The sequence below is a fragment of the Cervus elaphus genome, chromosome 15, assembly GCF_910594005.1.
Source record: "Cervus elaphus chromosome 15, mCerEla1.1, whole genome shotgun sequence".
Classification (NCBI taxonomy): Eukaryota; Metazoa; Chordata; class Mammalia; order Artiodactyla; family Cervidae; genus Cervus; species Cervus elaphus.
Window position 1 is genome coordinate 76466412 of NC_057829.1, and position 12601 is coordinate 76479012.

General features: G+C 47.7%; 1 protein-coding gene across 5 annotated transcripts in view; it reads right to left on the bottom strand.

The window, feature by feature from the left end:
* LOC122708973 (nebulin related anchoring protein) overlaps positions 1–12601 on the bottom strand; it is a 75281-nt gene that overhangs the window by 8339 nt on the left and 54341 nt on the right. For all 5 annotated transcript variants that reach the window (XM_043925888.1, XM_043925891.1, XM_043925889.1 and 2 more), the window contains 6 exons: positions 11859–11957; positions 9569–9673; positions 9119–9226; positions 7942–8253; positions 1560–1664; positions 650–748 (listed from right to left, as the gene is read on the bottom strand). In XM_043925888.1, the coding sequence (XP_043781823.1) occupies positions 650–748; positions 1560–1664; positions 7942–8253; positions 9119–9226; positions 9569–9673; positions 11859–11957 (828 nt within the window). The remainder of the gene's footprint in view (positions 1–649; positions 749–1559; positions 1665–7941; positions 8254–9118; positions 9227–9568; positions 9674–11858; positions 11958–12601) is intronic.

Below are 12601 nucleotides of genomic sequence, written 5' to 3' on the forward strand. Positions count from 1 at the left end.
CAGCCCAACCCTTTCCCAAATTCAGTTTGTGTTTTGCAAGCACGAACTGGTCAGTACCGCATGTGGACTCTGTGAGCATGGGGCAGCTTTGTCAGTGTGCAAAAATCCAATCCCTGGATGATTTCAGAGAAGAAAATATGTAATTTCCTATTCTTCAAAATTAATACAGGAGAGAGGAAATGGGGCTAAATTATACAGAGAGTAAAAGTAGAAAGACGTTCTTTATATAGCTACTTTTTTTTTCTAATTGACTTATGTTAAGATTTAATTCCATTATATCTATGGACAATTATGATATATATGACCTAGTGTTTGGTAATGTCCATCAATAATATTTAATATTACTATTGTAATGATTAAGAGTCTAACTAGGGACATTTACTGAGGACTCACTATATATTCTAAATAATTGCTAAAAGCTTCATGAAGTTTTATTTACTTCATCCTCATTTAATTCACTCCATCTTATGAAATGGTTGCTATCTTTATCTTTCTTTCAAATAAGGGAACCATGACTAGAACACATTAGAAAACTGACCCAAGATCACCCAGGTAAGGGACAGAAGGTTTGTCCTTACATCTTAAGCACTCACCACTGTGCAGCACTACCCACTATTAAGCCTGGGATGAGTGAGCAGAAAACACCCACCTCATTGCAATGCATGTAGCTGTTCTTGGCATGAACTAGGTCTGGAGAGTCAACCACTGTCGTAAACTTGATGGTGTCTGGTTTTTTACGGTATTTGGTCTGTAAGAGAAAGGCCAAGATTCTCAAGAAACAGTCAAACCCCATGCATTTTTCTGGGTGCAGCATCACCCTACCTACTCAGTACCAAAAGTACCAATGGCATGCTTGGGAAAGAAATCTCTCTTCTTTGTGGCCACCTCACCAGCACAGAGAAGAGATTCAAGCTGCCTCTGTGATAAGGAACATTTTATAGGTATTTACATTCTTGAAAAGAGAGGCTGCAAAATGCCAAAGCTCATCACAAGAAAAGGAATTCACTAGATGGAAGGATTCAGCCTTAAGTTGGCCCTGCCCAGACCCTATTCAAGTAGGTTCTGGTATTAAGGAACTAAAGAAGGCAGTGCCATGCTCTCGAGTTCCCAGGGCAAGAATCTCTGGGTCATCAACATGGTGGGGAGTTCAGTTAAGGTAACCATCTCTGGGCAACTTTTAACACCCTCTGAAGTCAGGTAAGCCTAGGACATTGAACTGAGTAGACTCAGGAGACGGGTGACAAACCCTCTCCTCACCTCCATGAAGATAATGGGTCAGGTTAGATCATAATTGTACATAATACATTTGTCGGTCATCGTCTAATGCATCACCCCTCTTTCACTGCCTGATTGGAACAAGCCTTTAACTCCCCAGCAAGTGAATTCACTGGGAACCAAATCTTGTTCCGTCTTGGGATTTGGTTGCAAATAGCCCCAGAAAGATATCGGGAGTCCAGTGCCATGGGGCCCTCCCAGACTCTCCAGTCCATCTGCAGGTTCCCTCGTCAGGAGGAGATAAACGCCAGGTTGTATTTCTGGTAGACTCAGGTTAACGATACCTCACTGATGAGCTCTCCGGCTTTCTTTGCACTTTCTATCTGTGGGGAACTCAGCGCCAGCCATCCTGTCCCCTTCATGCCCATCAGGTCCGACTTGTAGCGCAACTGTGGGAAGAAAAAAACACTGGCTTTTTATCAGGAAACAGTTGCAAATCATTGGGGCATCCGTAAAAATGCTTCATCACAACATTTCAATATTTTCATTTGGGTGCGTTCTGCATGTCATCAAGGCAAACTATTTGAGTATGTGCATTCCGCCCAGAATTAAGTAACGGATCATGTGTAAGACACAAGAAGGTCCCACTTGTAAACTGGCTGGATTCCAAGCAGAAGGTTGTAACCTATGGGAAAGATCCCTTAAGAAAGATCTGAGATATACACCCCAGCCCACACGTCAGCCTTGATTATTTGGTTTCATTCTGGCAGTGAGGCGATTGACCGCCTGCCTAAACAGAAACGTTTTACACACTTTCAGTGGATCAAAGGGCTTTGAGCTCTGGATCAAACCTGCTGTGACTCAGGGCAAATCACTGTACCAAAATGTGACTCAGTTTCTCTCTGTGATACGCGAAGGTCATGACAATCCCTCTGTTCTCATGGAAACACCTGAGAGTCCTGAGGGGTAAAAGACACTCTCGTGTGTTAGATTTGTTTTTTTCTTTGCGGTGGTAGGGGAGGGGGAGTTCTTTGCAGGACTCAAAACTGCAACAAACCTGGCTACAACTGGGGAATGGTGTGTAAACTGCCTTAATATTTCCATGCCTCAGTTTACCCCTCCTCCTATGGTTACTCAGGATTTGCCTACATTGTACAGTGGGCTTAAACTTTATCCATTTTCCTCCTCTTAAGGACTCAGAAGATCAGAACTACAGCGTCAATTCCAGGAAGAAAATAATAAGTGGGGTTTTAAGACAATGGGCCTGATTAGCAATCTCCTGAAATGTTTAACCTTATTACCATTCCTTGATCTGCCCACCATTACCTACATTGAGACAGTCTCTGAAAAAGCTTTTCTTCCTCTCTATATGGAAATTACGCATTTTTAAAGGAAGAAAAAGGACTCTCTAAGGAAATGTGAAATTTGGACCTAAACGAAGTTGCTGGCATTTCTCTAATTTAGATACAAGCTCTGCGGTAACGCAAAATACCCACTCCTGAAATCAGCCTTTCGGCCTTTTTAGTTTTCTTTCATTTCAGGAATCACAGTGCTCCTCACAGCTGGCCTCAAAGAGGGTCCGTTTCTGATCTACTGTCTGCTGGTTAAGGCCCCTGTGCAAATTCCACTCTGCTTTCCAACTGGTGAAGGGGGACATCACTCGGGTTTGGGAGCACGTTTCAAAACCCCATGTCAGTGAAATTGCTTTTTATACCGCGATCTTTCAGTCTACACCAGCAAAGCTTTTGCCTTCCACTCTGATAAAGAACAGAGAAAATTGGATAAATTTCTAAGTTAGAGAGAATAATCCTACAGGGCCTCTTCACAGCCGGGCCTTGCTCCTTTCATAAGTGAGATGAAGTGGGGGCGCACGCTTTCAACTTGCCTTTTGTTGAGCTGAACAGTGCGAGCGCAGGTGAGTCAGAAGGCAAGACGCAGGTTCCCCAAAGATCTGACTGTGCCTCCGACTCTCTTATAAATGGATTGTCTATTGATATTTCTGCTCCCAGCCCCGCTTTGACTATTCACGCAGACCCTAAAAACAACATACCTGCCCCAGACCTCACCATAAAAGGGGAGGGGGGCGGGGAGCAAGGAGGGTATCGAGGAGAATCGGCCCAAAGATGGTTTCCAAGAAGGATTCTAAGATAAGAGATCTTCTTGGGCTGCCCAGCTATATCTCACTTTCCCAAGTGGCCACCTCACTATTTGCCCTTGTACATATGAAGGCCTGGATGCCACCTTCAGAGTCACACGTGGGGCTCCTGGCACCCCCATTCTGGAGACGCACAAGCTGTGGTTTTCACCCCTTGAGCTCTAAAAGGAATTACATAACCAGGAGGTGCACCCAGGAGGTGGCCAGGGGAAGGGGTATATTTGTCATATTAATAATAAGAATCACTATAGCAACTATCTTGCAAAGGGTGTGGTTTGCTTCAGACTCATTTGGGGCTTCCCTAGTGGCTCAGATGGTAAAAGCATCTGCCTGCAATGCGGGAGAACTGGGTTCAATCCCTGGGTTGGGAAGATCCCCTGGAGAAGGAAATGGCAACCCACTCCAGTACTCTTGCCTGGAAAATTCCATGGACTGAGGAGCCTGGTAGGCTACAGTCCATGGGGTCGCAAAGAGTCGGACACGACTGAGTGACTTTGCTTTAACTTCCATTACCTCATTCAGTCCTCATGCCGTTCTCAAAGGACTAGCTCTTATTCCCAACTATAGAACAATCTGGGGGGTTAAATGCTTGCTCAGATTCTCAGAAGAGTCACCAGCTTCTGTCCTCTGGGATCCTGTGCAGGTGGTCCTTAAGAGAACCCCCAAGAGCCAGAACGCCTGGGTTCCTACTCTGGCCACCAGGGGGAGCCAGAGAGCGCTAACCGCAGAGTCAGGAGCCCAGACATGGGCTTTGCCTCAACTACTATATGATCTTGAGCAAGTCATTGGCTTTGCCTCTTACTAAGCTGTATGGTCTTGAGCAAGTCATTTCCCTGGCAGCTTATGACCCTGACCAAGTTCCTGAAGATTTATAGGTGCATTAGTCACCGCATCTGTAAAAATGGGAGTACTTACAGTACCTACCTAGATATGACATGAGATCGTTTGTGCAAAATATTTAAATAAATGCCTAGCCCGGGATAAGCATTCCGTACTTCTTAGGTATTGTTACTGTCGTTGCTGTTATTTCTGATGGGGAAACGGAAGCCGGGGACGCTTAAGGAGTCTCCTGAAGCCGTGCAGCCATAAAGGCTGGTGCTAAGACTGTCCCCTTGACTGTCCCTTCATATGCTTTGCAGGACGCCCACAGCCCGTGAGATCACGGAGGGGAGCGTGGAGTGGCAGATTTGGAAAGGACTAAGAGGTGACTGGAGAAGGAAATGGCAACCCACTCCAGTGTTCTTGCCTGGAGAATCCCAGGGACGGGGGAGTCTGGTGGGCTGCCGTCTATGGGGTCGCACAGAGCCGGACACGACTGAAGTGACTTAGCAGCAGCAGCAGCAACAGGTGACTGAACTAGCACCCCCTGGTGGTGGAGCACAACCTGGGCGGAGCACGTGTCTCAGATGCATGCCTGAGGTAAGCGTGACTTTCCCAAGACTTCAGCAGTCCCAGCCTTGAGGACCCTCCCGCCAAGGGTGAGCACTGAGACCCACAGCTTGCTTTCTGGCCTGGATGGGAGAGGTCAGGAGGACGACTGATGGCTATGGGAGCTACTGTTCCTGCCCCAAACTCTGCTGAACTGCGTGAGCTCATAACGAGTCTTTGTTTTCTTTTCGCTAGAACGTAACTACATGGAATTGGATTTTCAGTGATGACTGCAAGAAAACAAGCCTCCAAACCAGATGGACATTCTGGGGGTCTGCTGTTCACAGGATCTTGGGGTCCAAGACCACCCGTTTAACAAACCTGAAGTTTCAAAACAACGCATGAAGCCCAACATGGTCATTCTTAAATCAGGCAATAATTTCTCAGCACAAAACATATTTCATTTGGTAAAGTGTAAGTCTATGATTGCCAACAAGCATTTCTTGGGAAGGACTACCTTTTTTGTTATTGTTGTTTTTCTCATTTGTGTGTGTGTGTGTGTTAAAATATCCTTTCTTTTCAGAAGTAACGGTGATATAAATGGTAGCTTGAGGTAAGAGTTGGTTTTTTATCTTTTTCCTTATTGAGTAAACTAGTATGATACTATGATGATGTCAGCATTTAAAAAAACATTTATCTATGAATCCTGAAATCTGAGATCACCAATAAATCAAACATCTTTGCTCTTCCAGTAGAAGCATGAAGGCCTAGAAAGCCAAGTGGCTGCTGAAGGATGAAGCTGGGCTTCTAACTGGGCCCCCAACCTCCCCACAGTGGCCGGTCCCATCCCAGGAGGTTTATCTTCTCCCTGGAAGAGGCCACCAACAGGAGGGTCCTGGACTGGGCACTGAGTCACACTAAGAGCCTCTCCTTAGGGGCCTCAGGGTGGCCTGCTAGTAAGTAGAAGGCTTTCTAAGTGGGTCCTGGGCTGTGCTTCAGCAAACGCATGCCCTGCTCCACGCTCTCCTGACTGGTGGCCACTCGGTACTACAGTCCCAACAAATCTTGATTCATAATCGGACCACCAGGGCATTCATTAAATCATTACATCATTGTTGTCATAATTAATCATCAACTGGGTATTTTCAACACTCTGCCTGTGTCATCTAACTAAACTAGGAGTTGTCACTGCCCTGAAGGCCTCCAGAATCAGAAGGCTTGGTGGAAAACATAATCCTCACAGCTCACCCCCTCTGGCATGTTCCTATGGACTATGCACTGTCTGTGCTCGGCACAGTGCATCATACAGACAGTCCTCAACTGGGAACAGACTTCTCAGTCGGGTACAGTTTTGTCCCCCTAGGTGCATTTGGCAATATATGGAGACGTTTTTGATTGTCACATTGAGGGGGGTGCTAATGGCATCTCGAGGGTAGAGGCCAGGGATGCTGCAATGCACAAGACAGGCCCACACAACAAAGCATCCAGCCCCAAGTGTCAAAGGTGCCCACGTTTGGAAACCCCGATATGGATGATAAGGGTTCATGGGACTATAGTCTCATGAGATCTACTCTAAAATCTCACGAGAGCACCTTCTTCCCAGGGGAGCTGTGGGGCTGGGGGAGATGATACACATAAGCAAACATGGTGCAGAGCCTGCTATGGGCATGTGGCCTGGAAGTGCTGACCGTGACCACATTTTCATCACTACTCTGGCCCTTCTGAGGGAGCCGAGACTTGGAGTGGCCTGGGACTGACTTCAGAGGCACTGGTCCGGAGACTTCCACTGAGGGTGGGACTTAATGCCCCCATGTGGGCCAGGACGTCCCCTCTCTGGGGCCTAAGCATCCACACCTGCATCATAGAAAGCGTGACTCCCCTGCTCCAGGAGGGTGGCATGGTTGAGAGTGTGGGTTCTGGAGCCAGGCCTGCCTCAGCCCCTCCCACATGACCTCATCTGCGCAACAGGAGGAGCAAGGTCCTCACCCCCAAGAGCTGGAGCGAGGGTGCCATACTGGTGAGCGGTCAGGGAACGGCAGCTCTGGGCCCAGCTCTCCACCTCGCCTCACGGACACCCCCAGCACACAGTCGGGCCCTGGGTCTCTTTCTCGGACCCATCCCATCCCCTGGGACATCCTCCTCACTCACGCACTCAGGCACTCGCTTCAGTTCAGTCCCAGATATGCTGAGGCTGCTGCCGCCCAAGGTCTTTACTCAAATGTCACCTCTGCAAAGAGAGTGGCCGTTTTTGTTGTTGTTCAGTTGCTAAGTCGTGTCCGACTCTTTGCGGTCCCATGGATGGCAGCACGCCAGTGCTATCTTTGTCCCTGTCTCTGTACTTCATTATCTCCTAGAGTTTGCTCAAAATTCATATCCATTGAATCGGCGATGCCATTAACCATCTCATCCTCCTTGGACTGCAAGGAGATCAAGTCAGTCCATCCTAAAGGAAAACAACCCTGAATATTCATTGGAAGGACTGATGCTGAAGGTGAAGCTCCAATACTTAGGCCACCTGATGGGAAGAGCTGACTCCCTGATGCTGGGAAAGATCGAAGGCAGGAGGAGAAGGGGGTGACAGAGGATGAGAATGATCCTGTCCCCCATTTTTTTACATTGCACACATAATGCTTACCTGGCCTTCCCTGCTGGCTCAGATAGTAAAGAATCTGCCTGCAACAGGGGAGACCCAAGTTTGATCCCTGAGTCAGGAAGATGCCCTGGAGAAGGGCATGGCAACCTACTCCAGTATTCTTGCCTGGAGAATTCCCATGGACAGAGGAGCCTGGTGGGCCATAGTCTATGGAATCACAAAGAGTCAGACATGACTGAGCTAACACTTTCACACTTTGACACACACCCCAGTTTCCTGCTCTGTCTGTCTCCCTCTGACACACCACACAGCTCACTCCTGCCGTATCTCCCTCCCACAGACTGGAAGCTCCCTGACACCAGGAACTTTGGGACTCTTGTGCTGACCGCTATATTCCCAGGGCCTTGAGGGATGCCTGTGACATAGTAGGTGCTCAATAAATATCTGTTAACTGAATAATTCCAACCTAGATGATGCAGACCAAGCAAGTCATTGGTGAGGGGCGGGGGCTGGTGAAGGGATCTGAAAGGCTAAGCAAGAGGCCGAGGTTACCCCCAGGCCTGGTGGGAGGAAGAAGATCGGGGAGATGTGTGATCCACAGGCTCCCTACCTCACTCTGCAGCGCATGAGCCTTCTTAGCCCAGGCCATCTTCAGGTCCTCGGGCAGCGCCGTGAACGCGTGGCAGCACGTCCTGTAGTCGAGGTCGCTGGCCAGGGCCTGGGCCTTCCTGGCGTGGACCAGCGGCAGCATGTCCATGGGCAGGTGGCACTGGGCTCTGCTGCCCGCCGCCTGCCTCCTGTACTGAAGCTCGCTCTGCAGCCGGCCCATCCGCTGGCAGTGCTGGAGCCGGGGGTCGTCACTCACGCTCTGGGCCCCGATCAGCCGTCCTCGCTCCTTCACAAAGTCATGTCTGTAGAGAAACTGGAAGGGGAACCAGGCGGTCAGGGGTCGGCGTGTGGCCCCCTGATGTTCTATCTGTGCCTGTTCCTCGCGGTCACTAAGAAGATCACCTGTTCTTACACGAGACGGGGATGATGATAAAGAAATGGCATCGCGAGGCTGGCCTGAGAGCCTGCCTCCCCCACCCCGGGGGAGGGACAATTAAAACACTGCTCCCTTCCTCCCATCTAATTAAAACCAGATCCTTAGAACCAGAGTGAGGGCCCGCTCCCCTTACGAGTTCTATGGCCAAAAGGAATTTATCAAAAAGGGTGGAAGAGAAACTTGTGCTTTATCCCCTCACACTTGGCAAAACATCAAACCCAAAAGACAGGATCCATTTATTTGAAGTCTACATTTTCTGTGATTTGTTTGTGGGAAAGAGAAAGTCACCTTCATGTCCCAAAGCTATGGACGCTATGAGGATAGTGGCTGAAACACAGCTGCAAACCCTACCGCCGATGCGGGAAGCTACAGAGAGTCAAGAGGGGACTGTGCTATGGCCACATTACAATTTCTACTGCAAATTCTTTCTAATTCTGGGTGGAGTTAGAAAACAGACAGTTCACACATTACGGAGAGATGGTTGCCTAGATGCTACAATTAGAAATAAATTGTAATCTCCTTTCTGCTGGAGATCTTTGCCTGCATTTAGCTTCTGATTACCAGGGCCTTTCTTTCCCTCTCTCATCAAAGAATCTCATTCATAACTAATATATTCCACGGATGACATGCTGTCTCACATGGCGAAAGATCTGCTTTAATTCAGGGAAATCAGCCGTAGACATTGTTTTACATGAAGTTAACAGAAATTAGGCAGAATGGAAGGTCGTATCATTCAACTCACATCACTGGCTATATCTCCAGAGACTCGAGCCGCCTGGAAGGGCAGAGCATCTATTGTCAACTTGTAGCCTTGAGCACGGAGATTCCTCCAAGACTCCTTGTATTTTGCCTATGGTAGGAACACATGTATATCTTCTTAAGAAAAAAAAAAAATTACATGACTCCATGAACAAAGGCTACCCACTTCATTTGTAGTGTGGTGTTGCAGAACGGATTTCTGACAATCAAAAGCTTTCGATTTGGCAAAGAAAATCTTATTAGCACCCTCCCGGAAGTGGGCTCTGACACATATATATCAACACATCTGGGGAAAGGTATGTTTAACATGCATGTCAACAAGATACATGGTTGAAAGTTTCTGCAAATGCCAGCAGGGTCACTGCTACGTCCCATCACAGACATTGACTTGGCCTTGGAGAACATCTCAGCCTCAGCGATGGGAAAGGCTTACGTCACTCAGATTGGCCGCGTTTGTTTTTGCTCGGACAAACTCGGGCAGACCCAGGGTCATGGTGTACTGGTGTCTCGCATCTTCTCCTGCTGCTTTATAGAGGCGCTGGGCAGGAGGGGAAAAAAACAAGAAGGTAAGCGCTGTGCATTTCTGCAGGACTGGAGGTCCCTCCTTTGCAACAGGGAAATCCATTTGTAAAAGGCCGTTCACTGTGTCATGGACACACCCTCAGCTTGGGGAAGATATTTCTTTCAATAAAGGTAATCTTTCATGGGATTTCCCTGGAGGTCCAGGGTTTAAGACTTCGCCTTCCAATGCAGAGGGTGTGGGTTCAATCCCTGGTTGGGGAGCTAGGATCCCGTGCGCCTCACGGCCAAAAAACTAAAAACATAAATTTTTTAAATAACAAGCAATATTATAAGAAATTCAAGAGAGATTTAAAATAGTCCACATCAAAATTTAAAAAAAAAACTTGAAGGAAAGATAGTCCTTCATGAGTCAAATTGAGTGCTATGAAAGGAATACGTAAAAAAATTGCAAGTTGGTTGTGACGGGGTTCGGGACATGTTACCCCCAAATAGGGTACCTGAGTGTAGTGCATATTTTAAGCAGAAGGAATCTGGAAGTAGCAGGAGATGGAAGACCTCTCTCTGACCTTCCCCCCTAAAGCAGGTCACAGCCTTCTGGGGGAGCCGCCCTCCCTCTGGTGGAGGGGGAAACGGGCATCTGATCTCTGAACCCCGAGGAACCCGAGAGGCATCTGAACAAACTCAGTGTCCCCTAGTTTCCTACCCTCAGCTCATCCCCTTTTGTTCTATGACACCTGCCCATGATCTTACATTCTTCATCAAACCTGGAATAAAAACGCTCAGGTTTAACGGTTCCTCCTGATCTCCATTTCCTTACGAAGACTCCTGCATCCCCTAAAGTTCATATTAAATAAATGTGCATGCTTTTCCCTTGTTCATCTGTCTTTTGTTACAGAGCCCCAGCCGAGAACTCAAGGTGAGTCAAAGAAAAGATATTTTTCCCTGCCCTCTACTTTGCTCAATAATGTGGGGGGGGGGGGGGGGGGGCGGCGGTTGGAAAACACCTTTAGGAATACCATTACAGATCTTTCCATTGTAGATTTTTTTTTTTTTTTGCTGAGGACACGGTGTAAAGACAATATTAATATCTGGGAAATTTAGGAGCTGTTCTGCTGGTTGGAAAGGAGGTTCCCAAACCCCGGTCTGCATCCTTCACTAAAGTCCCAGGATCCTCCCACGGGCAAACACACCAGTGCTCCCGTGCAGGGCCTCAGCCGGCGTGAAAACACATGTTCTTGTAATTAGAAATGGCCTGCGGTTGCCGAGCTCTCCGAGGCCAGAGGCCACTGAAGGAGGCATTACTATCCCACAGTACCCCGATCACAAAGCAGGCAAGATAGGTTCGGTGGGACTCTTAAATCGATAACATTGCTACACAGCCCTTTGGGTCTTCTTAGCTCAATCTTGGGGTAAGTGTGGAAACTAATATATAAATACCCAAATCTCAACTGAATTTTAAAAGCTAGGGTCAGAAGGAGAATCTGAAAAACTCATTTCATTCTCTGCCAAGCTCACTTGCTATTTCAAACATGTCAGAGAGCCACTCCGAAGAGGTAGAGCTGGAACGATGATTTGACGGAGTTAAGAGTCTCTTCCCTGGGCCCCCTCTGCTCGAATATTACAGTGAGAATTGGGCAAGTGGTGAGCGAGAAGATGGGAAGGCAGAGAACCAAGAAGCCTGGCAGACTTCACACTGTATCAATCACCGTCCCCGGACAACCACAAATCCTCCCCATCACCATCGACGGAATGACAATGGAAGAAGGGTTAGCCAATATCTGCCCAGCTAGAACAGACAAATGACAGACCAGCACTTCTCAAACTTTCATGTGCAAAGCCAAGCCGTGAGGGTCTTAAATGACCTTGTGGATTCGATGGCTCTCCGGTGGGGCCTGAGGTTCGGCATTTCTAACAAGCTCCCAGGGGATGCTGAGGCTGTCAATCTGTAAATGCATTTGGGGTTGGGGTGGCAGGGCGGGGCAAGACCACAGACTAAACCAGATTTTCTACTGGGCCTTTTTTCCTTCTGGAAACCATTTAGGCTTCATCTAATGATATTCCTTTCTTTCCATGCAAACACACATGCTTTCCCCTGCTCCCCACCTCCCCCATCCCACAAATATTGATATTCTTTTTAAAAAAAAACAAACAATCCAGCAGTTTTTTAAAAAGCCCATCCTGAAGTCATCCAAAGGTTTTACCTCGTTTGTAATCTGGTTGCTGAGCTTTGCGTGAGTGAGGCTGGGTGTGTCTGTCACGGCTGTGTACTTGAGCGACTGGGGATGCTGACGGTATTTACTCTGAAGTCACACACAGGAGGGAATAAGAGGACAAGGTGAAATGAAAAACCAGAGGAAGAATCAGCTCTTTAAGCACTAGTTATAAAACCTCATTTTGCAAAGGTTGCCAGTCTGTGACCCAGAATCCAGTCCATCACCTGCTCTTGTGACCTCAGAACTCAGGGAGATGAAGAAACGGAGGAGAGGAGAGGACAGACGGAATCAGAGGCTTATTAACAAGAAAGGGAGAGCTAGTCCTTTGCCACGCATATGAACGTGACTATTGAAATTCATGTTTTGGTCCCAAATTTCCTCTGCTCACTGAAGACCCTGGGTTCCTCAGCTTTGGGGGTACACGGGAAACAATCATTCAGCTTAAAATAACCCACATGCCTGCACACCACCCCAGGAAATGGGATTCAATAAATCGGCAGTAGCCTCAGGCCTCTGTAAATTTTTTAAGTTTCCAAAGGGGATTCTGATGCGCCATGAAGTTTAGAAACCACTTGCTTTAGAGATTTCATTGGAAAAGCAAAGCACAAAGTTAAATCTCGACTCCCACAGTGAGGCCCTTTCTGCTTGCTCAGAGCTTCTAATCAATCAATGCATAAGCCAGTCTGAGGCACCCAGGCTGGACGCTGACCGCCTTTCACTTCCAATGCCTT